This window comes from Herpailurus yagouaroundi, unplaced genomic scaffold, assembly GCF_014898765.1.
Source record: "Herpailurus yagouaroundi ecotype Mexico unplaced genomic scaffold, PumYag 201, whole genome shotgun sequence".
Taxonomy (NCBI): Eukaryota; Metazoa; Chordata; class Mammalia; order Carnivora; family Felidae; genus Herpailurus; species Herpailurus yagouaroundi.
Genome location: NW_024412432.1, coordinates 5,667,279 through 5,695,158, shown reverse-complemented (window position 1 = coordinate 5,695,158; position 27,880 = coordinate 5,667,279). Strand labels below are relative to the sequence as shown.

Sequence of the window (27,880 nt, the reverse complement as noted above, 5' to 3'; positions counted from 1 at the left end):
TTGGGGCTTCAGACTCCTGGCCCTGTGACCTCCCTTACCCAGGTGGGGTCTGGCGTGGTCTGACCTTGGCCTGAAGGCACGCACACCCTGGGGCTCAGTCCCACTCCACTAGGATTCAGAGCAGTGGCAGCTTCCTTCCTTTGGTCAACACCAGTTATTTATGGAGTGCCTGCTCCACACCCAGGTCTGGGCCTCATTTGGCCAAGGCTTAGCCTTTACGAGGTGGAGCTGATTCCAGAGCCTCCAGCAGACACAGAGCAAGCGTGCCTGCGGGTTTTCTCCGCTTAGCTGCGCAGGAGTTATGCCGCCTTCCTCCTAATCCCTGCACACAGGCTGGTGCGGGAGGCTGCCAGCACATGGAGTGTGTCTGCAAAATGCAGACAAATTGCTGCTCTTTATTAGAGGTATGGATGAAGGACTTTGGGAAGCCCTGAAACTACAGGGTGCCGGGTTTCTTGGTTACTTTTTCTCAAGCTCTACTTTCAGAAATGTGATTAAGTGGTGCGTTTTGCTGCCAATGTCTCTGTCTTTCCCTCCCTCCCTGGCTCCTTCCCTCTCCTCCTTCTTAAAGACCTTGGAAATAAAATAAGATCTCTTTATTGACTGTTCTCACCGATTAGGAAAAATACTCAGCCCATCCTTACTAAGCTTGGTCCTTTGTGAGAAACACATCCTCCGTCCTGCGGCCGTCCTGCTCTCATGGACATTTCCTTAGCCTTGTCATGACCAACCTCTCCCTAATCTTAAGAACCTCCCTCTCAGATCCTGTTCCCAGCTCATTCTCTGCTCCCCCCGCTACCCCGATGCCAGCCAACAGTCCTTTGAGCTTCTTAGACCAAAAACATGGACCCCACCTTTTTCTTCTTTTCTGTTTTCCCCTCATGTTGTCTAACTTTGATTCCATGATCACTGACAGTCATCTCTCCCTTGCCCCAGAGACACTCAGAGTGTCTTTGCCCCTTTCTTGGCAAAACAACCACATGAGCTCACTCCAGTGCTCCACAGCCCAGGCACCTCAGAGCACCCCCTCTGTGGTGCTGCCCCCAAGCCTCACTCTCCCTCTCTCCCTCCCTTCCTTTCTCCACATGCCTCCACCTCCTCCTCCCCTTAACTCACCCTTAGTTCACTGCCTTGCTTCTCATTGCCCCGAGAAAACCAAAGCCACGTGGCAGAAGCGAGCCCGTGGGGAGCCCCCACCCCTGTCTGTCTGTCTCATCATGGCCTTGCGTGATCTCTCCGCAGGGATCTCTTGGAAAGAGCTGCCCTCCCTCTCTCCAATCCCGCTGTCCCTCTTTCTCTTGCGTCTCCTTCAAGATCACCACTATAAATGCGCTGCTCATTGTCAGTTGTCACCCTGCTTGGCCATTAGCAGCACCTGGCAAGCCTCTCCTGTCTTATTCAGACACTTTGTGCACTTGACTTCCTCTTTTCCTCCCACCTCAGAGGTGGATTTTTCCTTCTTCCCATCGTTAGGCCCCAGAGCTCAGTATCTGAGCCTTTCCCCTCTCTGGAGGCATACACTCTTTTGGGGACCCATCCAGTCTTAAGGCTTGGAATCCATCTACATGGTAGCTTTTTCTAAATCTGATTTCTGGTAGAGATCTCTTTCCTGAACTCCAGGCTTATACGGCCAGCCATCTTCTAAGGAGCTCCACTCGGATATCTGTTTGCCATCTTACACTTAGCGCATCCAGAAGTCCAGAACAGAGCCCTGAACTGTTAGATCCTGCCGCGGTCAAATCTATCTCAATAAATCTGTGGGTCCTGTGACTTCTGTCTTCACTCACATCCCTTTTCCAACTACTTGCCAACTCTATCTTCAAAATATATCTAGAATCCCACTGCTTTCTTCCCCTTCCACTGCTGCTCTAGCTGGCCCCAGTTTCCCTGATCTCTCTCCTAGATTACTCCCCTAGATACACTCTCTTCCCACAGCCTTTGTACTTGTGATTCTCTTTCCAGAGTGTTCTTCTCATCTCCTTCAGATCCTTGCTAAAACATCACCTCTGGGAGACTTTCCCTGACCATTTATCAACTTGCAGTCCTTACTCCCGCTTGGCTGTCCCTCCTCTTTGCTGACTTTCTTCTTTTCAAAGCCCCAATCACTACCAGACATGCTACATATTTCCTTGTTGTTGCTGTTGGTCACCTGTCTCTTCCAGAAAGCGTAAGCTTCATCGATGGCAGTCCATTTTGTTCACTCATCTTAAGATAATTCATCATAATAAATATTTGGTGAATAAAGGAGTGAAAGAATGACTATCCCAGGTTGAATCTGGGGGCCAACAAGGTCCAGGGATGAGTGATGGGAAGTGTTGCACTGAAAGTGAAGATCTTAGTGGCCCAGATGTTTCTAAATATGCAGGTGTGTTACATCCTAGAGACAAAACACTGAAGCAACAGGCAGAACTATTTATCCTTTTCCCCAGGAATTTGATGACACAATGGAATCTGGCATCCCTCTTCAACCCTGTTTTCATTTCCAGCCACTCTTGCGTTCCACTACAGCTCTTACGCACAGGAATAAAACTCAACAATCTTAGTCTGGGTGTTGAGCATACTTGGGGAGGCAACACGTTCCATGCAAAGAGTCCCTTGACTTCCCCAGTCAATGGCGGTAGCCTCTTCCTGATTCACCTTCTTGACTCAAGTCTTGCCCTTCTGCAAATCATTCTCTCCATGACTTCCAGGGTCATCTTCTTAAAACAAATGTTTACAAGATCAGATGGTAAGCTCTGTCTTTAAGGCACCATGTGTGAATTCCATCCGTGTTCTGGATGACCCAATAAAATTAGGTCTGAGAGCAAAGGGACACCCTTGGCCCAAGTTGTTGATCTACCTCAAAACTTCACCTCCAGTTCAGGACCACTAGAGTCTGACTAAGTGACTGGGAGGGGGGCTCTGGTTCTGGCTCCTCCTCTCCATGTCATCCACCCATAAGCTGCTTTGTTGTTATCAGGTTACCAGGAGGTGACCTGCAGGCCCATGGGAGCCTTCTCTCTCCCTGGGCCCCTGATTCCAGTGAAAATTGGGTTTTCTGCCATGTGAGAATTGGAATTGCACTTTGTCCATGGTCTGGCATCACCACCTGGCAGCACTGATTAGAACTTCCGGTTCCTTTAGGTTAAGCTGGGGGGAGGACTAGACCTTGTTGAACGTCTGGGAGAACTGCTGGATAACTGAGTTCTAGACCCACTTCTAAGGCCAATACAAAGGTTTTATGAGGCCTTAGACCACTGACGCCCATTTTCTTCAGAAGTGTGTGAAAGATCATGAACGTCTGGATGGGGAGAGGCATGGGAGAGGGTATGTGCTTGGAGGACCCTCTGATTATCCCTGTGGTCTGGCCTTCCTGACTAATTTTTAACTACGTGTTGATGCTACTACATTTCCTGTCTGTATGACCTGTGATCACTGAATTCCTCTGCACCTTAGGAGTGGGGATTATGATACTTACTTGATGGTGTAATGGTGAGGGTGTAATAAGATGCCTGGTACATAGGAAGAACTCCATAAATGCTAGCGCTTCACATAGTATTGCACACAGTAGGCTTCCAATATAAACATTTTTAGTGGATGGATCAAATCTCTGGATCTACAGTAGCCGAGCAGTGAAGACACCTGGAGGTGATCAGGAAGGCTTGGGAAGGACGTAAGTCATGACTCCTGAACCATGCCTCATTCTCATAGCCTCCCCTTCCAGTGCAGGATTCTACCAGCCCCCTGGACAACTCCTAACATAGAGGTGTCTATCCATTGTCCCTCACTGCCTAGGACCCTATGGACTAACTGGTAGATTTTAGAAGAAAAGAGCTAGAGCTCAAAGGTGTGGATCTTCACTGTGGGCCATATGTAGCCTGGCCCTGCTCTGAGCTGCATAATCCCAGGGGGCACCAGTCAGGGTGCAGTGCAATGCCTCAGCCCTGCCTGGGCCTATTGCAGAGGATGCAGGCTTTATGCCAGGCTCTGAATAGTAATAAACTCTTGAAGGACTAGAAGCTTCTGCTCAAAGAGGTTATAATCTAGTTGAGGACAAAGATCAATGAAAAGCTCATTATAATACACGGCAATAATTAAGACCTTTAAAGAGTTTTTTGTGAGCAGAGAGGAGAAACATGTAGTCCAATCTGAAGTGCCGGGGGTGGCATCCTGGAGGAGGTGACTCGTAAGTAGCAAAAGATAGGAAAAACTGAGGAAAAGGTTGACATGGGCAGAGACACGGAGTCAAGACGCAGAGACAAGACAGCCCAGGGTGAGCCTGGGGCTACCAATTTCTGTCTCCATTGTTAGGGCACAAGACTAGAGAAAGAGACTAGAAGAGAAGAATCGCAAAGTAAGTTGAGGCCAAGGCATAGATTAGAAGTTTGGGCTGTAAGGCGGAGAGATGGAACCCTCAGTTGGTTTTAAGTAGTGATGGGGGAAGAAGACAGGTGGCGTTTTGGAAAGTGCTTTCCAGCCACAGCATGGGGGATGGACTGGAGGAGGCAAGAGGAAGGGGAGGCTCCAATAGACCAAGGCAGCAGCTGTCCTCAGAGGTGGAGGGGCCTGGACCAGGGGTGGAGGGACCGGCCCTTTCTATGTAGCATTAGTCCAGTCACAGATGGTTCACTCTTTGCGAAAAAAGCAATGGGCTCTACGTTTATGGACACAGCACAGAGTCCTCCTGTGTTCCGACCAAGTCAGAGAATTGTTGTAAAGGGGGTAAAATAAAGGAGTAGATAACAGACCCCCTAAGTTCCGGATGTTTCTGGGCAACTCGGTTAAGTCCTCGGTCTTTCTCTGCCTGTTTGCTAGAAACGCCTGACGTTTCCGAAGGGGAACTGAGAAAAACAGTTGCTGTTAGAAGCTGTAAAGTGTTGCAGATGCAAAGGGACATTTGCTGTTTGTTTCTGCCCATGACAGAAAGGGGAGCCTTCCTGATGACGGCTCTTCTAATTTCTTGGGTTGAAAAAACTCAAGGAGGAATAGTAGCTGTGAATGGAGGAAGGGATGTCTCTTTCCACTCAATTTTCAACTCCATCTAGACTTTATTCTTGCTAACGTCCAAATCTGAGAACACGTGATTGTGCAGAACACCCTTCCAGCTTCCAGCTTCTCAGGCAACAGTGAGCAATTCATTCGGTTGGCTTAACAAGTTAGCCTGCCCGGCACAGCTTACGCTCTGAAAGTACATTTTCTAATATTATAATTTCAAAAATGACTTGAGACACTGGCCCTCTCGGGCAGGACTTTCATCTTCTCTTCCATCTGATCGACAGAACGCAGTTTCTCCAAGCCAAAGCCGTATTTCTAAATCGTTTAAAAAGAAATGAGTGGAAATTTAATTTTAAGCCAAAGTTTTTTTTGTTTTTTTTTTTCCTCGTACAGTCAGTTCATTCTTCATGCTTCTTTATTTGCCCCACCAGCATCTTTCACTTCAAGCGTTTTAAGGAAGGAGTGTTTTCCTGTCCAAGTCTTTATAACGTGGAGGCCTACAAGCAGTTATAGAGAGTGGGTTTGGATGATATATATTAAAAATGATAAATCACTTTCCAGCCTTCCATAACATTTTATTTTCTCTGGATCCTTATGTCTTTCTGACTCACGTACCTGGGCTGATTAATGCCCCCTCTCCCCTGTGACGCTTTAATCCGGGGCCTGTGTTTCATTCGCCTGCCGATAGTGATAGCCAATAAATTAATCATGCAGCCGCGCAAGCCGTACCACGCAGGCTGCTGGCAGCATAAAACTGCCCATCACAAAGCAGGCAATTGTGAGCCTCCATTTATCTGGTACCCTCAAGACTCAACATCGTTCTGCATTTGGAGCTGCAAATGCTCATTTCTTCATAGGCATGGGCTGGGCAAATGAGGGAAGGCTAATTAATGCATTCAAGGGATCCTACTGAATCAGCAAGCCCCTTAAAGGCACAACAGACACAAACAGGCAGCTGCAGTCTTTTGGGATTCGACACACCAACAAAAGAGCTAGTTAAATATTTGAATAGCTAAAGTATATGTCTATTAATGCCCATGCAAATTGCTAAACTAGGCTGTCCCCCCATCTCCAGTGGAGTCAAAGTCATTGAAATCCCAAAGCCTTTCATCCTGTCAAACAAGCCATTGAAGAGCAGGACATTTACATCTCCATAACGGGCCTGTCCAACAGTAGCTTAGGGTAGTAAAACTTGGGTGCACGAGAGAACTCCAGAATAGGGCATCCATTCACTCCGGCCTCTGGGGATGCAGGACCGACTTACTGAGAGTTAGACTGCTGCAACCCCAATCTCCGTGTTAATTTGGTGTGTATGGTTGCAAATGTCTTGAACAATAAATGTCCCAAGCTCTGGATATGGTTTGATCCAAGGCCCCAACTCTGTGACCCGGATGCATCTTTTGGCTGTCTTCCCTTGGATTGGCTCGACTTGGAAACCACACTTTTCCCTCATGGTTGTAGCAAAGATGACTTCAATCCACTCCTGTTGCCAGATCCTTCCAGATGCCCATCCAGCAGGAAAGAGAACATTGCTTACACCAACCTCCGTGCATACATCCTAGGCTTGGTTTTGATCAGACTACAGGCCAATTCTTGAACCAACCTCTGTGGGCAGGGAGTGGAGTTGCTGATTTTTTATGCCTGAGCCCTCGGTTCCTTCTTGAATCGCGTTGGCTGCCCAGGGGAGGGTGGACAACCAAATGAAAATCATCGGTTAAGGAAGAAGACACGCATACAGGGTGGCAATCCAAATAGCAACAAGGATAAACAAACAGAACAAACTAGAATACTCCGCTCAGATCACCATAACAAAATATCGCAGATTTGTTGGCTTAAACAACAGGCATTTATTTTCTCACAGTTCTGGAGCCTAGAAGTCCAAGATCAAGGTGCAGCCAATAGAGTTCCTGGTGAGGCCCTCTTCCTGGCTTGCAGACGGCCACCTGCTCACTGTGTCCTCACATGGCCTTTCCTCTGTGGTTTGCAGAGAAAGCAAGCTCTGGTGCCTTTTCTCATAAGGACACAAGCCCTGTAAGATTAGCACCCCGCTTTTAGGACTTCATTTAACCTTAGTTACCTCCTTAAAGGCCCAAATACAGCCACATTGGAGATGAGGGCTTCAATGGGCTCTTATCCATCAGGAGTCAACCGTTTTTGTGGTTTTATAGTCTGAGAGTAAACGTGCTTAGTTAGCTTCTAATGCATACAGTGAAGAACACGCAGCCATGTATCCAATCATGTTGCATCTGTTTAACGACCACGAATGTAGAGACCAAGAAAGTTCTGGAGATTAATATTTAGTTATGATTCTAGAACTATGAAAAAATTTGAGAATCACCAGACAAGAGACCTTCTTTTTTAGAACTCATCTTTTAGAAGGGCTTTTGGTGAAAAATTATGAGCTCCACAAAAATAAAAGAGAGGCCTAAGCCCGTAGAATCAGACCCCTTGATATTTTTAATGATGGTAATGTGACCTAGCTTACTCACCCACATATTCCATCAGACTTGGTTCCAAATGATCTTTGCCTCTTAAAAAAATGAAAATTTCCCCTCAAATAATGAAGATTTCCATAGTTAGTAGACTCTACTATATTAATTAAAAATAATTCCCCAGGACAAGCTCTGAAAATGTGACAAACAGGCAATGCCTTTGGAACAAAGACCTGGCCTTCTGAAGGGATTGTTTACAGGGTCACAACTCTTTTCGCGATATGAGTTACAATGAGTTTTAAAAGGGGCACCTGGGTGGCTCAGTCTGTTCAGCGTCCGACTTCGGGTCAGGTCATGATCTCACAACTCATGAGTTCGAGCCCCGCATCGGGCTCTGTGCTGACAGCTTGGAGCCTGGAGCCTGCTTCAGATTCTGTGTCTCCCTCTCTCTCTGCCCCTAACCCACTCGCATTCTGTTTCTGTCTCTCTCAAAAATAAATAAACATTAAAAATTTTTTTTTTGCATTACTTCATCATTAACATTTATACATTATGTATTTATGTATACACTTGTGTATGCTTTAGGGAGTACTTCTGTGGGCAGGTACTCTCTTACATGTACTGGAGTCCTTTTATAAAATAAAAGCCCCATAGTTTTATAGATAGGACTGTCTTTTAATAATAAGGTTCACTTGGAACTTCCCTCTTACATCAGTCAGAATAGGCTAGGTTATGTTGCAGAAATAAATAACCCTTAAAACAGAAAAGGAGATAATGTCTCCTTATGCTGCATATACAACACAGGTTGGCAGGACAGCTTTATTTATCTTAGCTTTTAGAAACCCAGAACTTTATGACGCTACCACCTAAACATGAGGCTTCATGGTTCACTGTGGCAGAATGAAGAAGTGGAAAACCCAGCACTATGAAATCTTCTGCCTAGAAGGGATATGGGTCATTTCTACTGCTTTCATTGGCAAAAGCAATGAATTGGTGGGTGTGGGGAGGAGGGTTCAATCCTCTGCTGGGCCAGAAAGGAGAGGCAAGCAATGTAGTGGGTGACACAACCATGAACCTATGTTATACCAAATTTTGCTTCTTTTTTTGAAACTAGTTTATTTTATTTTATTGTTTTATAGGGTTTTTTTATTAGAGAGAGAGAGAGAGAGAGAGGAAAGAGAGAGAGAGAGAGAGAGAGAGAGAGAGAGAGAGGGAATCTTAAGCAGGCTCCATGCTCAGTGCAGAGTCCAACATGGGGCTCAGTCCCACCATCCTGGGCTCATAACCTGAGCCGAAATCAAGAGTCACAGTCAACTGAGCCACCCAGGCACCCCCCAAATTTGGCTCTTGATCAAAGAATGCAAAGGTGGGAGGTTGGAATTCATTCATGTATTCATTCAATAATTCTTTATGGAGCACCTAAAATATACCAGGACACTGCGCTCAATGCCACAGATGGAGAGACAAGAAACAAATATTTGTCACTCATAAAGAACTTATAGTCTGGGGGGCACCTGGCTGGCTCAGTCAGTGAAGCGTCTGACTTCGGCTCAGGTCATGATCTCGAGATCTGGGAGTTCGAGCCCCGCGTCGGGCTCCGTGCTGACAGCTCGGAGCCTGGAGCCTGCTTCCGATTCTGTGTCTCCTCCTTTCTCTGACCCTCCAATGCTCATGCTCTGTCTCTCTCTGTCTCTCTCTGTCTCTCAGTAATAAGCAAAAGTTAAAAAAATTATAAAAAAGAACTTACAGTTTGGGGAGAGGTTACAACAAGTAAGCGGATGATTAAAATTCACAGTGGGATGAGCTATGGAGAGAAAGAACAATGTGTTTTGGAAATACAGAGGACGGTGGTCAACGGAGATGAGTGTCCCTACTGTTGTCTAGCTCTTGCTGTACAACATGATCTCCACTATACTTGGAGGACATCTCATGCCCTATTTTCAAATCCTTCTAGAATGACCCGATCAGCAACGGAGCTATTTGTTGTTGCACCTACCATGTGTAAAGTGGCCTGCTTGACAGTGCTGTAACTGTTATAAAGCTCTAATGGAAGAGGGTGAAGAACTAAATTTCATGTTTTCAACTTCGAGTGCTCACAAGCTAATAGGAAAAATAAGAGTACATAAATCATCAATACACCGGAGAATGTGGCATTTATCGGGAGACACACAACCTAAATGTCAATGGGGGATAGTTTTGATTTGAGGAATGAAGAAGTGGTTCCCAATGGAGTGACTCTTCAGGTGGATTTTGTTTGGCGAATGGAGTTTGATCAAAAATGGAGCTTGAAGGTTCCATTTCAGGTAGAAAGAAACAGGTGGCACAAAATTGGGAAGCAACCGTGATTATTTTATTCCATTCTGCATTACAAACCCAGCGTTTATCACACTGCCTTGCATCTATCAGGTGGTCAAAGAATAGTTTTCAAATGAATTGATGGATAAACAGGAAAACTCGAGGCATATTCATTTATGGAATGTAAACTAACAGTTTAACTAGGATCTGGGGGATTTTAAGGGGTGTCGTAAGTGATAAAGCTTGGGCCAGGTCATGGGGCCAAGACAAGGTTTTGAATGCCATTGAAGATTTGGGACGTTATTATTTCCTTACCTCTCTGTTTATATAATGCCAGAGTGTTCATGGAGGTCTCCAAAACACCTCCTAAAGCAGTTGTGTGAGGTGAGCAGGGCAGTAATTTTTGCTCTGAGAAGGGACTTTTAGAAAGACCTGGTCACTGTGGGGTTTCTGTCAGGAAGTGGTGGGTCCAAGGCAGAAAGCCAAGACTTGGAGTCCAAATCCAGCTCCTGTCCATACTGCATTGTCCCTCTATTGTGGGGCCAGAACACCATTCTTTGGTGTTTGGGGCAGCAGAAATGATAATATCGGAGCTGTTTTTTGCAAGGTATAAGATAAACAGAAAGAAGGGGGCTGGCAGCAGAGACCCCAGTGATGGTGACAAGAATATTGGAATAACATAGAAAAGATTGAACTCCCTTAGTGACAGTGAGTGTAGACAGCTAAGGTTTCTTTTCAACAGAGATAAAAGTTTAAGGATAAATTCCCCCTTTGCTGGCCCATGACCTAGGCCAGCGTTTCTCAGTCTCAAGCACCATTGATATTTTAGGCCTTAAACCCGTTATCGTGAGGGACTGTCCTGTGCCTTGTTGGCTATTTAGCAAAATCCCGGCCACTACCCATTACATGCCAGTAGCACATACCCTCCCCTTTACTCCTCCCATTGTGACAAACTTAAATGTCTCTAGACGCTGCTGACCTTGCCCTGGGAGGTAAAACTGTCCCCGTGTGAGAACCACTGACCTGGCCAGTCAATTTTGATCCATTTCCAGAAAAGCAGTGGATCTTCAACAGCCACTGGGCATTCGGTAGGGAAACACTAAAGAAGTAAATACAGTTTCATCTGATGGGTTTGGGTTTCTTCCACTGACAGTGACACCAAGTAGCGGGGCCGATAGCTAATTCATGTGACCGGCATTCCATTCTAAATAATGGGTTTTCATTTCGTTCTATTTATGGCCATTTTATTCAATTATTTTTTTTATTCAGCACCCAGCTTAACAGATATTGATACACAACAGATATTATGTACACAATAAGTGTATATAATCCTATTATGTTCTCTTCCATTATGGATGCTTCCTAATAGAAGAGCACGCAGTAATGAAATTAAATACACATCCGGGCTCTTGTATCGGCCTCACACATTTCCTGACCTTGGCGGGATTCAAGAGTGTGGAGGTAGGTGGTGGGACGGGAAGGGCGACGATGGGTCACTGAAAAGCAAGACAAAGGATGATCTGGAGCAAGTAATCACGTTCCCAGATCAAAGGGAAGAAGTTGAGTATAGTTAAAAATGGAGACTATCCTTTAGCGGAATCCTGCTTAGAAAAGCGATCATCTCTTTCTCCCTCCAAAATTCCACAGAACAGCCGCACACACAAAAATGCCTGCATGGTGCTTTGCGTTAGCTATAGCAAGTGTTGGCCTAGGGAAACTAAAAAAAAATTGCATGTTATGTACATATAAATATAAATAATGTAAAGTAAATCTAACTATAACTATAAATGTATAGCAGACATTGCAAAGGCATTTCCAAATGCATCTGACGTGGCAGCAAACCTTGAGGAGGGAGGAGTGGGGAGCGTAGCCTGCCTTTACTTTGGCCTCACTTGGCAACTGAACAGAATTGACAGGTCCGAGCAAGTCAGCCAAGGTCTGAGTCATTGTTTAGGTTTTCCATGGAAACGAAAGCTCATGGGAATCGACATAAAGTGTTTGCCAGACTCTATGGGTTTGTCATTCTCTTTGAGGGCCACTAATATCACTTCTAAGATGATTTGCTGAGATTCAGCCAATTTCCTTTCCAAACACTTGCTCTGAGTGCTTACCAACATTGCTTTGCAGAGAGAGGGAAATTTGGGGTGAATCTCAGGCAGTCATTCGCTGCACATTTAGACAATGTGAACATGGAGATTTTGGGTGCATGCAACCAGATGTCACCTGCCTTCCCTGCAGGAAGCTTGTGAACACTGAAAAAAAAATGTAGAGCATTTTTTTGCTCTCGCTACGGTGATACTCTAGAAAGGCAAAGCTTTGATAGGGCTCTCTTGTGTCTATCAACTCTTGTTGGTAAACAGAGGTTGCCCCTGCCTTGCTCAAAGTTCCCAGCTTGGACACAAATTATTAGAAGTTTCAGGTTCCATTTTTTTTACCCGCCCAGGGAAGACTGTGACTGCCGTTGTTAAACAAAAAGACTTTTGCAATAGATTTAAAAACAAAACAAAACAAAACAAAACAGTGATTTGTACAGTTTAATTGTGAATGACTAAGATGTGGACCAACTGAATTTCCTTGGAAATATTCCACATGTTCAAAATAAAAGAGGGAAGTAGTAGGCATTTCTCCCTCTCAAAGTTAAATGTTTGAAACATGGGATCAGGACATTTTGCCACATTCCAAGCAAGTCTGGTTTCATCTATTGCCACTTGAGACTTCTGAACTTTAAGTCTGTAGGATTTAAAGCTTTAGTCTGTTTTTATTTTTTTAATGCAGCAATAGAAGCTGACCAATTTTCCCTAATTAAAGTAATATCTAATCCCCCATAAGTTTCCTGGCACATAGCAAATATTCAGTAAGTACTGTTTTCTAAAATTGAATTTGCACAGCCAGGCCCTTCTCTCAAGATGAGAATATAGTGACCCAAAAGCATCTGAGCATTATTTAGCAGGAGAAAATCTAGGCCAGTTGACTGAGAGCTTTTCTTTAAATTGCACATGATCTCACATTCCCAAAATACCCACGCACAGGGAAGCTATATAAGGCCATGTGGCAATCTGTTCTCAGACATATGTGCCTAATGATTAGTACTATAGATTACTGGATTTTGAATAGGCCTTCGATGCCTTTTCGCAACCCCTGTCTTCATGGAGCAGGAAGCAGAGCCTATAAGGGGGAAGTGACTCACCTAAGGTCATGCGGTTTGTCTCTTGCCTTGTTTAGGGTCAGCCCCCTCTGACGTCTGGTCTCCATCTTTATTCTTTATGCATCTTTATTCCACACTCTTGCCTGGAGTGCTGGGTTCTAAGTGTCTCTCACCTTTCAATATTGTCCTCAGGGAGGTTTCATTGGAGTGCCAAAAATGAATCAGAGCGGTAGCAAACATATCTGCAAAAATATAGTGGTTTTTGTGTTGAGTGTATCATTTGCATATTGGCATTTTCATTAGACTTGCTGAACTTACTGCGCTTTTTTAAGAAAGTTGTTTTCATTTATTAGACAAGTATTTCTTTGTTATAAGTTTATTTACTTTGAGAGGGAGCACAAGCAGGGACAGAGGGAGAGGGGAGAGAGAGAATCCCAAGGAGGCTCTGCTGTCAGCACAGAGCCCGAAGGGAGGCTCGAACTCATGAACTGTGAGATCATGACCTGAGTCGAAACCAAGAGTCAGACGTTTAACCAACGGAGCCACCCAGGCGGCCCCGGCAAGCATTTCTTGAGGGTCTGTGCCAGGTACTGGAGGTACTACGTAGGCAAGATCCCTGTTGCAAATGCCGTTGATGTCACACCCATACCTGCTCAGTGTCCACTGTCTGTGCTTGCCCACAGAGTCCTGTTGCAGGCGCCCATGACTCTGCTCGGTGCTTTATCCTAGCCAGAAGCCCTTGGCCAGTGGCAAGTGACAGCGGAGAGGGAACGACCCTGCTTCCTCACCTTCTGGGTGGGATGACTCCAAGGTGCATTCACTACTGCCTCCCGAGACCCCCAGGGATTTGAACTCTAGTTGTACACAGTGTGTCCCATTGGACAAGGACATCCACTGCCAGCTTCTTTCCCTGCCTGCTCCTGAGTCCTTGGGTCAGAGTCTGCTTCAGAGGAAGCCTTGTCTAAGACAGCCACTGACTTCTGGGAGCTCAAGTTCTAGGAAAGGATACAGACAATAAACAATAAATCAAGGAAGTAGGGCCATTTATTGGTGTGTGCCGAGAAGGATGAGATGGTAGTGGAGAGACATTGGCTAAAGCGGTGAGGTTGGGGCCCTGCCGAGGATGTGCTGGCTGACCTGAAGCCTGGAGCAGGGATTAGAGAGCCCAGAAGAAGATTCTAGGAGGAGGCAAGACGAGTGCAAAGTGAGCAGGGACAGGAAAGAGGCCAGGATAGTGGCTTCGCAGGAGACGGCTGAGGCTACATCACACAGGACTCCACAACGAGGAACAGAAGTTTATGCTAAACACAACAAGAAGCCGCTAGGACAGGTTAAGTAGGGGAAGGGTGTGCAGTCATCTGATTCCTACTTGAAAATGATTACTCTGGGGGCACCTGGTGGCTCAGTCGGTTAATCGTCTGACTTCAGCTCAGGTCGTGATCTCACAGTTCGTGAGTTCGAGCCCCCACATTGGGCCCTGTGCTGATGGTGTGGAACCTGCTTGGGATTCTTTCTCTCTTCCTTTCTCTCTGCCCCTTCCATGTGCTCTCTCTCTCTCTTTCTCTCTCTCTCCCTCAAAAATAAATTAATAAAAAAGAAAATGATTTATCTGGCAGCTCCATGGAGAAGAGATTGGGGGGAGGGTGCCGAGGGTAGAGCAGGACACCAGTTGGAGGTTCAGCTGAGAGATGGTGGACGGTTCTCAGCACCTGGCTTCAACTGTTGGCAGGGAGCATAATTAAATAGAGCTTAAAGGCAGACTACTGTGCATTCACATCTTTGTCTCTAACACCGTTTAAATGTATTTTCGTGTTTCTCCGCATTTTTGTGGTGAAGAACCCTTTGAAAATCTAGTGACATCTGTGGAGTTTTTGCTCCAGAAAGATGCAAGTGTGCAGGGATACACAATTTTGAATTTGCGTGATTTGTATGATTGGGAAGTCATGGAGTCAGTTAATAACACCTCAGATATCTATCTATCTATGTATCTATCTATCTATGTATCTATCTATGTATCTATCTATGTATCTAGATAGATGATATAGATATAGATATAGATATAGATATAGATATTATTTGTCTACATGTAGTAGTTGGCAAAGGCTCCCTACCATAGTAAATGAGTCCCCAAGTGGGTAATTGTTCAAACACAAGAGTTTATTTCTTGCGTATGGATGCCAGAGGATAAATGACTTCATTGGCTTTCAGGGAGAATAATTTGGTTTCTTCACAGCCTATACTTGTAAAATAGTACTGGGAGAATTAGCATCGTGTCATCTTCATGTCATAACTTTCAAGTTTGCTGTGAAGGTTGTTTCCACTCTGGACACATAGAGGAGGGAAGAGCATGGAGCGACACATAGGAGACGTCTTGACAGGCTGGCCTGGAAGTGGTACCTTCACTCTGCTCACCTTCCGTTGGCTGCAATTTAATGGTATGACCACAGCCAACCTCAAGGAGGGATAGAAAGGGTAGTCTAGCTGTGGGCCCAGAAAGAAGAGGGAAATATAGTTTTCAGAAGGCACACAGCACTTTCAGCCATAATACACATTCATGTGGTTTCTTTGGTATTTGTCACACTGGAGGTGTTCAATGTTACTTTTTCTAAAGAACAGCATAATGAGCCACTTCAGAGATTTGAGGGAAGGTAAGGGATGAAGCCAGTGAGGGTTGGTCAGAAGGACCCTTTCCATGATTTCCAGAACCAGTTAACTAAAAGCAAAGCCTCTTCCTCGCCTGTGCAGATGGTACTTATATAAAGGTTGTGTCCTTAACTGAAAGATTAAGATTAAATTAAAGTACAAACTTGGCCTCAGACTACACTTTTCTGCGCCCTGAAGAGCTGGAATTCATCTGAAATAAACTCTTAGTCACTCTGGTTATGTGTCAGTTGGAAAGGGAAATGGCTGTATTGTCAACAAAGTGATTCTTTGCGTTCATTTCCCCTCCACTCTGATGATCAGTCCTCCTGGTCTTTGAGGTAATAGGCAATCAGCCACTCGGTCAAGCACTTACTGAGTTTCTACTCTGAGCTCAACGCTGTCTTGTCCTCACTTTCCCTATAAGAGAAAGGCAGCCCAGAGGCTCCTCTATCCGGTGCCCTTTAGGGAGTGGGTGTGGCCATAGGAAGCTGGAGGTAAAGTACATCCTGTCAGTGAATCATATTTTCCCATTTGCTCCCGTTACAATGTTCTTGGGGGTGGAGGATGGTGAGTCTTGCTTTAAAATATAAAGAGATTACCTTCGAGAACACAACAAATTTTAATTCCTCCCGAATTAAAAGGGAGGAGAGCTGATTTTTCTCCTAACAGACTGAAACAATTTTTCTGAAACTTAGAGAAAAAAAAAATCCAAAAACTGTGTTCTTTGGAGATCAGAATGCTTCTCACAATTGCATTTAGAGTTTGTGTGATTCAGCACCCATGGGGAAGATTAGGTTTCTTCCACCTTGCCTGTTTCTCATTTCTTCCCCTGATTCTCTCGCCTGTATCATAAATATTCCTTTTCAGCCCCCTAAATTTTAGCTGTTTTCCTTTGAGAGACATTTGAAAAGCAATCTTTATTACCATTTATTTTGGATCTCCTCTTAGAGTTATTAATGTGTTAATGCATTCTTTTTCCTATATTCTCCTTCTCTGGTCAGGGAAGATTAAACTTTCTTCAATATGAGAAGGATTTAATTGGTTGATTTCATAATTTAGAGTCTTTGTTAGTCAGATTGCAGAAAGACAAGCTCCTTTGAACTCACTGCAACTACATTTGCTTTTGAAGGAGTCCTTTATTTTGCAGCAAATAAAGTGTCCTTATTAAACAGAAAATAAAAGAATGTCTGGCAGGACTCTACTCCCAATGGGTGAAACATCACAGGAAATTGAGAAATTGTTTCTTTTTGGCCTTGTGAGAGAATTTTGCTGGTGAGATTTCGTATTAAGGTCTTAAGACTACTGCTTAAATCCATCAAGAAAGACCCATTGAACAAGGGACAGCTTTTGAGGAGGAAGAGAGGACCGATATGACCTTGCTATCTCAGGTCTCGAATTTTCCAAGAAATCTGGGGAATGGCCAAGAAGATTGTCCTCTCTTACGAAATAATTGTGTCGCTGTGTTAGAGCTTAGACCTACTTTAGCAACTTCGGATTAAGTTTGTCAAAAGGTAGCTGCAGTTGGCGGAGGCCCTTTCGTTGGTACCTGCAGACGAGGGTGTCTCATTTGGCCAAATAAGAAATGTGTCCTAAGTACGGCATCTAGCGTGCATTCCCAGTTAGACTGTGGGCTCTGGAACTTGGGCCTTAGACCTGTGCCTGGGCTCTAGACCTGTGGTCCAGACACTGGATACTTCCCTCTTATCTTCTCCACAGAGACCCCTGACCTAGGGTTTGTGCCCCACGCCCATGCTCTAAGGTTAGCCACTCAGCTGAGCTCTGAGTTCCTCACAGACACTCCGGGCAGCAGCACCATATGTCCTATTATCCAAAACCAAAACCTTCCTTCTTCACTCCCCATAGTCCCCCCAACGTGGCAAGTCTTACTCACTCCCCTAAACAGGCCTGACAGCCGTCTCCTGTCCCCATGCCCCTCCACTGTGCCCAATTCAGGCCACAGCTCTCTCATGCCTTGATGTCTCTAGAAGCTTCCTTAACCGGTCTCCTGCCCTCATCTTTCCCTCTCACAATCCTGTTTCCATCCTGCAGCCAAAGTGATTTTTCAAAAATTCAGCTTGATCATATTACTGCTTGGCCCAAGGGTGTTTTGTTTTATTTTGTTTTGTTTAGAGCCTACCAGCAATTTTCATTGTAAAACCCAAACTCTTGGCCTGACCCTTGCTTCTGTTTCTCAGTTTCCTACCCTTTCCTGGTGCATCACCCCCCGACACATACAGAGCCCCCCACCCTAGCTGTGAGTGGATAGTGACAGTGCCTCTCTCTGATTTTCCCCATTCTTGACTAATTCCTTTTTTGTTGTTGTTTTGTTTTGTTTTGTTGTATTTTATTTTATTTTTATTTTAATGTTTATTTATTTTTGAGAGAGACAAGAGAGATGGGGAGAGAGACAGAGTGGGGAAGGGGCAGAGAGAGGGAGACACAGAATCTGAAACAGGCTTCAGGCTCTGAGCTGCTAGCACAGAGTCTGATGCGGGGCTCAAACCCAGGAACCATAAGATCACGACCTAAGCCGAAGTTGGACACTTAACCAACAGAGCCACCCAGGCACCCCAACTAATTCTTATTTTAAAAAGCATGTATATTTATTTATTTTGAGAGAGAAAAGAGAGCGAGAGAGAGCACACTGAGCAAGGGAGGGGCAGAGAGAGAGAACCCCGATGCAGGGCTTGATCTCATGAACTGGGAGATCATGACCTGAGCCAAAATCAAGAGTCAGATGCTTAACCAACCAAGCCACCCAGCACCCCCCCACCCGCCCCCACCCCACACCATTCTTGTCTTATTCCGATCTGTTACCCAGAAGCCAGAGAACTCCCTTGACCATCTCCCTTAGACTGGGATATATGTTCCTCCTGTGAGTCCCCATGCATCCTGGATATACTTCTCCAATAGCTAATCCTCAATTGTCAGCTCCCTGAGGGCAGACCCAAATGAGGGAAGCTCATTTATCTTTGAATCCTCTATTGTACCTGTGTTGATCAAGAAAAAAAAAAAAAAAAAGGAAGATCTAAAATAAAACAAAAGCATTTGGGGAGGGGTCTTAGAATTGCAATGTGGGGAGCACCGATTCAGGTAGAAACCCCAACTGTGTCCCATTGAGGAGTGAAAGCCAGTGGTCTTTATTAGCAAATTGCAGAAGTATTAGGAAACATGCACAAGCTGGTTTTCCAAAAATCATGTTTGGAAAATGTAATTACATTTTACGTCATTGGTTTTTTGAGTATACTATGTCAATTACTAGGAAAACATCTTTTGCAGAGCGTCCAGTTTTTATCCAGAATGTGGATTCAGCAGCTCTGGGTTCAATCACATGCCTTTGCTTGGTTCAGTGGTTCAAGGTAGCTCCTGTTTCAAAAAAACAAGATGAAGTTTTAGTCTCCAAGCGGAGTCTCTCATGTTCAGAGGTCTGACCCAGGCTCACTCTTGTTGAACAAATGAGCAAGAACGAATGGCTACATACAGTGCTTTCCTATATATAAAATTGAATCTCGATTGTAATGTTGTCCACTTTGGCTAATTATGGCTAAGCATTTTGGAAGATTGGAAAGACAACTATGAAAGAATGAAAAAAAAAACAGATTTGGCATCGGAAGGGTGAGTCTGCTCAGTTACTACTTGGTGTGACCTTTGCTAGGTTTATCAGCCTCTGAGTCTTGATTCCTTATCAATGAACAGAGGGTCATATGTTATAGGGCCTGGCGGAGGACTAAGGGAGAAATGTCCTGCGTGGGGGACACACCTGGTGAATTACAATATCTGAATAAATCAGAGGGGCTCTGACCCTCTTCATATCTGTGTTCTCATGTGGCAAAGGTGAGAGTTAGGTGGAGACATGCCATCTCTGTTCAGTTAGGTGGAGACATGTCGATGGCAGGATGGAGGTAGAAAATGGTTCACCCTTTGATTTCCCATTGGGTGAACTGTGAAAATACACTCCTGCCTTCTCACACACTATTAATAAAAGTAGACCAGGTATGGTGGAAAAGCAGCTGAATTCGCGTGTTGGGCACCTTAACATTACTCATCCCTTTGGACTCACTAATTCCATTTCAGGATTTATCTGGAAGGAATGATTTTTGAAAATGGGGATGGATGCACCTGAGATGTGGACAGGTGTTCCTTACAGTCGTATTTATTGTTACAATTGAAGATAGTCTGTAATGTGTAAATCAGTGAGGGGCTGCTATGGCATTGTCCTGCGGGTTCTCCGTATGATGGAAACGATTTCGAAAAAAAAATGCTCAAGTGAAAGAGGCAGTCTTAAAAAGTTTGATCTACTGTTTAATTAAAACTATGTAAATCAAACAAATGGAGGAAACCAAAAATTGACCAGTAGGAAATACCCTCTGTTTTCAAAGGGATTAGTGGTAACTAAGAAAGCCACAGACACAGCGCTGCCTCGCTAGACTGAGGACCCAGTGAATGAAGCTCACTGTCTTCTGTGCAAAGGGATCTTTATTTGGCATTGGATAGAGGCCAGACCTTCATCCTGTCTTCTAAAACCTGGAAGAAAGCATTCAGAGGAATATCAATCAGAAGTAAAAAATCGCCTTCGAGGTTGGGGAGCCCACGTTGTAGGCTACCAAGGGAGGAAGGTTAACTAGAAAAAAGAGTAATCATGATGACAACTGTGCAAGGCATTTTTTATCGTGCCAAGAGTTTTCATATACATTGTTTCACTTAAATTGGCTCTTCTACGCAGCTTTACATCTTCACTGCCTACAAAAACCACTGAAGATCTGAAGATCTGAGAAGCACAGTTACTTATTTGGGCCCCATACCCTTTATCCGCCTCTTATCCAGGGATCCCCCCACTGTGTAGAGTTCACTTTGAACCCCGTGGAAATTACATAGAGGGGCACAGTCAGGCCCAGGAAACAAATAGGCATTTCACTGTGGCTTTATTCCCTGGAGGACCTCCAAACATTTGTCAGATCTTTACTTACATGTGCTTCATGGAGCTTTGTGTGACAAGAGGCACAGAGCTGCTGTGAACTCCCCACTGTCACACAGCAAGTCAGTGGCAGAATCCGTGTAGAATTAAGATCCCTCCCTTTTTTTTTCTCCTTGAATCCCCCTCCAGCCCAAGTATCAGTTCTCCCACGGGACTACGTGTTCCTTTTGCCACTGCCTGCCTCAGCTCCACAAAAGATCTGTTTTGTCTTGTTATTTTCCCACATTGCTGCAGTCGAGAACCATGGTGCATTTGTCAAACGCGTTGTGTATTTTCATCCCTAGAGCTTAGTTAGATGATTCGATACTTAGGAAGAAGAGAGTGAGAAATCAAGAAAACCGCTCAGAGCCATGAACTCTCGATTTGGGCCATTTTTCTCAAAGACAGGCTACTGTCTCTTACCTGGTTCAAATGCCCATGTTCTCAGGATGAGACATAAATCTTTACACCAAAATTCAAGCATCTGTTTCCAGGTGTTTGAGAGGAAGCTTTGTTCTTCACAGGAGCCTTTTGAGGAAGTCTGTTATTTCACTAAGGACAGTGCTGAATACCCCTGGTTTACGCTTCTCTTTCGAAGTTTATTTTATGTTTTGTTGTGGTTTTCAGATTTCTCATGGTTTGGATTTGGGAAAGTAAAATCAAGACAAGGTGTTGGTAAGTAGTTACTCCTTCTTTGGATAAGTAACAAGTTTATGTTGCTTGATTCGGATGAAATTGCTTGGCCCTTCTTCCCACTTGATGGCCCCATGATTAATTTTCTGTGTTCCTGGTTTCTGATTTGCTGAAGAGAGAGGGCTAGGATTTTTCCAGAAAAGGCATGGCTTTCACTCACTGAGTTCAGCAAATGGTTTTATATTTTTGAAGTCGACTTGTTTTCATCCCAGGAAGAATGCCAACTGTTGTACCAGGTCGAGGTAGTTGCTGGGCTTTTAAGAAGGTTCAGGAAAGAAAATGCAACAGCACCAAAACTCCATGTGCAGGAAAGTTGGCTAAAAGTCACATCTGGACAAGCTGGGATCTTAACTTCCTCCATTGGCCAAGATGTAGTACACTTCTGAATTGGTAAATCAGCTGTTTGTTTATGACCATTTCTCTTTCAAAACAAGACTCTAACGTCCAGACGCTCTGATTTGTACTTGATTGCATTCTATTCCTTGCATTCAGACTGTGTGCTGACAATTGAAAAGCAGAGTTTGTAGCTTACCAAATGAGTGCACATAATGTATCTCATCACTGGGATTGAAATCAGGTGTGATCTCCCGGGACCTCCAATTTGTTCAGTACTTTCTATGGGTACAGCGACTATGAACAGGAATTCACTAGAAAGCACAAAAAGACAGACTGTCTTACATCTTGCACGTGTGTTTCCAAGATCTGGCCATCTTGGGCATCTGTGTATTGGTATATATTCTGGTAGCCAGGCTGGCTATAGGTAAAACTGCGAATTAGGGGAAATGTACCAGTATCCTGGAGCGTTCTGGTTCTGAGTCATCCGTTCCATGCAAGGAACTCTGTTTCCTTTCTTTTTATGAGCCTGATATTAGTAACCCTGACCCTTAGGTAGCCCCATGAATTCCAAGGTCAAAGCTCGTAATCAGCAAAGCTAAGATAGGGACGTGGCAAAATTGGAACATTAAACTCAGACATCTCAGGATTTGTTGGTGACTCCCCGAGGGGCACATTTCAGATTCAGCTAATCTCAGTCACTTTGCCAGGATACCAGAGACTGCCCTGCTGGGTGATCTTAAAGGTGCTCTGTGTTTAGGCTTTGTGTTCTGTGTATGTGTTGGCGGGGAGGAGGCAGAGGGTGATAAGGTTTCATACCATAGCGCTGTGAGATGGGGGTCTTTTCTCCACTAAACAGAAGATCACTATAACCATGTAAGCATTTTCCAGGCCAGTTTGCCCTGCTGAGAGGCGCTTGTTCTTAGAAAACTTCAAAAACAGGGTTTCACCCTTTTAGGCCACAGCAGAGAGAATTTTCCTTCAGAATTGTTCTTTGAGCCACAGTCCATCAGAGATGCTGCAGCTTTAAAATGTAGGTTTTATTATTATCCGGGTCTGGTGAGGCCAAGAGGCCAGAGGAGGACAGCCATTGAAAAGATAGTCTGTTACTCGCCATTCCTGAGAGGAGAGGGCAGCCACACCATGGTGGGGGGACCCCAAGGGAAACACTGGGGTCGGTCAGAGGGCAGAACATGGGGGCAAGAGCCTTTATGGCGGTTACCATAGGAAGGAACTAGTGAGGCAGGGTAAGCAGGTTTAGGATCGGCTGGTTTGAGTGACCTTAGCAGACTCTGGGGCAAACAGGCTGTCCCCAGTTGGCTGGTGCCTGGCTCTGGGGTGACAGGGCAAGCAGATAGTGGCCCGGAGTATGACAGCCTGATAAGGTGGTGCAGGCTATGGACTGGTTGGACTGGAGATGGAAAGAATGCTCTCAGAAAAGTTCTTTACCATCGCTAGGGACTGGCTATCCTGGGAGGGGCAGTTCCTTCAGGGTCAGTGAGGCCCCAGTGATGAAGCATCAGAATACAGACAGTAAAAGACATGGTTAACACAGCTGCCCAAGAACAATGGCCTCTCCCCTCGCCTCGAAGACATTGTTGGTCTTGAGAGAAGGAAACTCCTTTCCCAGGTGACCTTCAGCCATTCTTATCACAGGAACACAAGTCTAAGGCTTGGAAATATCTGTGAGTCAGACATGCAATATGCCTTACCAAGCAGCTCCGTTGACAGAAAAAATCTCTCTTTGCACCTGAGACATAGTAAAATAAAAATGGGCTAAAAAATGTTTCCAGGCATAGCCCATATTTGTCAGCTCAGTAATTAGAACTATGCCCCACCCCCCAACAACCTGGCAGGTTGCTCATATCCCACAATTTGAAACTTCTTATTAATATTATAAGACTTTTTTTCAAACCCTCATGTGAATTCCTTATAACACGCTGTGATGTGCCCCTGACTCTTCTTCTGTCTGTCTTTTTGTGGTGTCTCCTCAAGCTCGTGCACAGACACACAATGACACATCCCGTGATAGGCACAGACAGCCTGCTGTCAAATTATATAGACATTCATTGTCCCTGCTGAGAGCTTTTTCCCCTTCCCAACTTTGCTGTGCTCCGTTAGATCAAAATGTTCATAGAAAAATGGGCTGGATCACTGCAACCTTGCCAGCCATATCAATCTTCCAGGATTTAGAACATCGATGATGAAGGAAACAGCACTTGAATTAATATTTCACGTGATAAATTGTTGAGGTTTATGTGTTGCCGAGATTTGTCAACAGAGGCCTTCTGGCAAAGCAGAAAGGCTTTTGAAAAATGACCTCTGATGCTTTATACCACTTTTATGCTTAACATTCCCCCCTCCAAACAGAGAGCCCATTCCCTGGGGCTCTGTTACTGCAGAGTCGGGGGTTCTACCCAGAGAAACCAAGGCAAAGAAAGAGTCTCCTCTGGTCGAGGAAGAAAAGCAAAGAGCAAGTATTTTGCTGTAATTTTTTAAGTCAGGGTTCCACTATGTACATGGCAGATGATCCAGAGCCCGAATTCCTGGAGGAGTCTCAGCATTGTCTTCTAGGTATCAGCTTCCTCCAAGATGATTGAATGCTGCAGGAATGTTGATGGCCTGGCCTGGCCCAGGGGAGAGTCACAGAAGAAAGCAACTGGGATCAGTGTGTTTTAATCATTGCAGGGGCTCCAGAAGCAAATATCGCTGGCCTTCTGACAACATGTGGAAGGTCTGAACATGACAGCTCCTGCATTTCTGGGGGTAAATGTTGAGAAATGTACGACCTTGACTGCACCCACCTCGGGGAGTTCAGGCAGTAGCATGCTTTTGGTTCCTGCACCAGGAACACGGCAAGGGGGCCAGTGGTGGGGAGGTTTTACTGGCAAGATGCAGAGAACGCTTAGCATAACACATTTATGTTTTTCCATCTCTGGGTTTAAGCTCTGGGTGATCTAGGCCTGTCAGGAAGCCAATCATAAAACGGGGATGGTTAAGGATATTGGAAAGAACTTGTCTTTATAGCTATTCTTGGCAGAGTTTCTGCCCTTTACTAATACCGGTGTGCTAGACTCAAGATGAGCACAACCAGTGAGCTTGCTTTTGCTTTGAGTAATCTGAAGATTCTAAATTGGCTGTGTGAGGACTTGTTTGCAGAATTAAGCCAGAGTGTATCATTAAAGGCAACTTAAATGCACATCCCCTTGAGAGGATGCTTTAAAAAATTACCTATAATAGCAGTTGGCTGCCTCCTGCATAGTTTGTTTAAGATTCAGCTAGCTGCGGAATGTCCGATTGTTATCACTACAAACTGTGATAATCCCCGTCTGAGGGGGAAAACGAATCTTGGAGGTCGGGGGACGGATTACCCTTATCTTTCATAGGGGATTCGAAAATGTGTGACACAGTTACTTTCGTCTTTAGAATTGCCGTGCTTCTCACTGAAATAGTTAATTAATCGAGAGGGAAAAGACAGAGAAGGGTGGAGGTGTGGAAGCATGTGTCCTGGGTGGTTGGATGACCGCACAATCCCGTGCTCGCTCAGCAAGTAGCGATTCAGGCTTTTCTTCCCCTGGTACGCAGTTGCGTAACTGATGCTTTCATCTTTCCTCCTTACCATTCCTTCCTGTGTTTCTCTTGGCTTATGCCAGTGGCTGTGGCCAGTGGTCCGCTTCAGTGGGACCCTCCAGCCACGCGGTGCCCTGCAGAAACACGTGTAATATATGTCTGGGAGTGGGTGTTGACTTCTCACGTGCAGAATGTGTATCGTGAACCAGCGAGAACTTAATTGTCTTGAAGCTTTCATATAGACCTTTAACTCTGTGCATCTAGTTTTGTTTGCAGACACATGGGTTTAGTGGTCAGTAGATAAATTGTTTAAACAAGACACAGTAGACCATATTTATGGGCATATACGTTCTTAGACTTGGGACCAGAAAGTTTAAGTCTTGTGTGAAATACGTCATGGCTGTGGCTTTAGTATAAAGACATCCATAGAGTAATCTACTCATAATATTAGGGTTAAAGGCAAAGTGGGCAACTTGCCTTGGGATTGATCCATTATTGTTATGAAAGTATTTTGTAGGCAAAATGCTAACAAGGTGTGTGCAGAAAGAGAAACATAGTAACAGGACCATCCAATGTAACTTTAGTCCACCGGTTGGAAGTTTATTAATAATACCTAGTAGTAATTCATACTCATGAAGCCCATTTAAGTTTATAATACACTTTGCTATCACTAGTCTCATAAAATAACAAGCAGATATTCTTTTGCACATTTTACAAATGTAAGTGGATGTAGAGGTACAAAAAAGGTAAGTGACTTGTCCAAAGAGTGGAAGAAGGCACTCAGATCTTTAAACCGCTAGTGCATCTTTCAGGATATGGTGACACAGGAATCCTGCATTCATGCTGGGAGTTTCAATGAGAGAGTGTTTGTTCTAAAGATGTTCAGAGAACAGAGAGCAAAACTGCGTATTAACTTACCGGAGAAGGAAGTCAAGACAGTGGAAACTTTGCCCATCGGTGGTGGGAATAGAAAATGGTGCAGCCACTTTGGAAAACAGTTGGGCATTTCCTCAAAATGTTAAACATAGAGATAGCATATGCCCCGGCAATTCTACCCAGGAGAAATGAAAACGTATGTCTACACAAAAACTTGTACGCAGATGTTCATGGCAGCATTATTTATTTGTGATGTGGAACTACCCCAAATGTCAACCTGTGGAAATGCCCCAAATGTCCATCAAAGGGATGAACGGATCAACAGAATGAGGCATATCCATACAATGGAATATTATTTGGCAATAGAAAGGACTAAAGTAATGACACATGCTACAACATGAGTGAAGCTTAAAAGCGTGCTAAATGAAAGCCGTCTGTTTCAAAAGATCTCATATTAAATGATTGCATTTATATGAAATGTCCAGAATAAGTCCACGGAGACAGAAAATAAATGCAAATTCATGGATGCCTGGGGCTGGGAGTGGGGAACGTGGGGAATGACTGAAAACGTTCTCAAATTACATTGAAGTGATGGCTGCACAACTCTCTGAATATACTGAAAACCACTTAATTGTATGCTTTCCATGGGTGAACTTCATGTATGTGTGAATTATAGCTCAACAAGAGCATTCAAAGCATTACAGGAGAATATGTTGTTGTTTTTTTTTCCAACTCCAGGCCCAGCTTCAGTTATCAGCAATGATGATGACTCTGCCAGCCCACTCCACCACATCTCCAATGGGAGTAACACCCCATCATCTTCAGAGGGCGGCCCCGATGCCGTCATTATTGGAATGACCAAAATTCCTGTCATTGAAAATCCCCAGTACTTTGGCATCACCAACAGTCAGCTCAAGCCGGACACATGTAAGTACAGCTGTTTATACTTACTTTTATACTTATTGGCCTGTTTGCTGCATAGCTATATCAATCAGCGTGTTTATCAGAGCGCCTGACAAGGATGACTGAAGGGAGGGGGCAGTGAAATGGCTGAGGATTGGTGGGGCTTTGGGCCGATGGAATAGATCCTTTAGTTTGCTGCTTATGGAATTCTCAGGGCGTGTGTCCTGCAGGGCTTGGGACTGTGGGCGGATATCGACTTCTCTTGGGATCCATTTCCCAAAACCATTTGTCACCATGAAGTTGGAATCAAGGCATGCTTGTCTTGAAAAAGATAGAGACAGAAACCAGAGGTATCAGTAGACTGCACATACATCAGTTACAAAAGACAGGCGATTGGTGGCTTTTAAACTGGATTTATTGAAAGTCATTAAAATATACACCATTGGTAGTCAGGAGGGTGCTGTGTTGCACACAGGTGGTATTGACTTGGGTAGTTCTGTATTATTTGTTCAGTTCTTGTTCCTAGCATGAGATTTGTGGTCATGCCACAATAGGAAAGACACATCACAACAGATCATGTGCATATTAAGTACACTGACCTGTTCTTCACAGGACCAAATGAACCCATTAGCCTCTGTTGAGAAGCTTGGGGTTTTCCTCAGAGACTCTTATCCTATCTTCAAAGCCACTGCTCAAATATAAAAAATAGAGCATGGCTTTATGGAAAACAAAAAATAAAACCACAGTGAACAAACAGGCTTATGCCATTGGAACTGCAGGCCTTTCTTCATACATGAATAAGGAGCCAGAACATCAGGTGGCCTAGGTCTTAGGGGTTCACCTGACACCGATGGACACCTTCTGTCTATTTGGCATGTTCTTACTCTGTCTTAAATACTGTTCTCCTGCCTTGCCTCAGAGGTAAGGTGTAACAAGTGCAAAGTTAGATTTTGGAGACTGACTTTCCTAAGAACTCTCACGGGATAAAGGAACTTAGCAATAAGCACCTTTTTGCATATAAGGAAATACCTATAATTTCCTCCTATTCATTCAAATTTACCC

At 44.5% G+C, this 27,880-nt stretch overlaps 1 protein-coding gene across 4 annotated transcripts in view; it reads left to right on the top strand.

Moving 5' to 3' along the window:
* NTRK2 (neurotrophic receptor tyrosine kinase 2) overlaps window positions 1-27,880 on the top strand; it is a 337,422-nt gene that overhangs the window by 161,433 nt on the left and 148,109 nt on the right. For 2 of the 4 annotated variants that reach the window (XM_040450285.1, XM_040450287.1), the window contains exons 15-16: window positions 21,071-21,118; window positions 26,654-26,842. In XM_040450285.1, coding sequence (XP_040306219.1) covers window positions 21,071-21,118; window positions 26,654-26,842 — 237 coding nt within the window. The remainder of the gene's footprint in view (window positions 1-21,070; window positions 21,119-26,653; window positions 26,843-27,880) is intronic. The other 2 variants (XM_040450286.1, XM_040450288.1) reach the window with 1 other exon arrangement.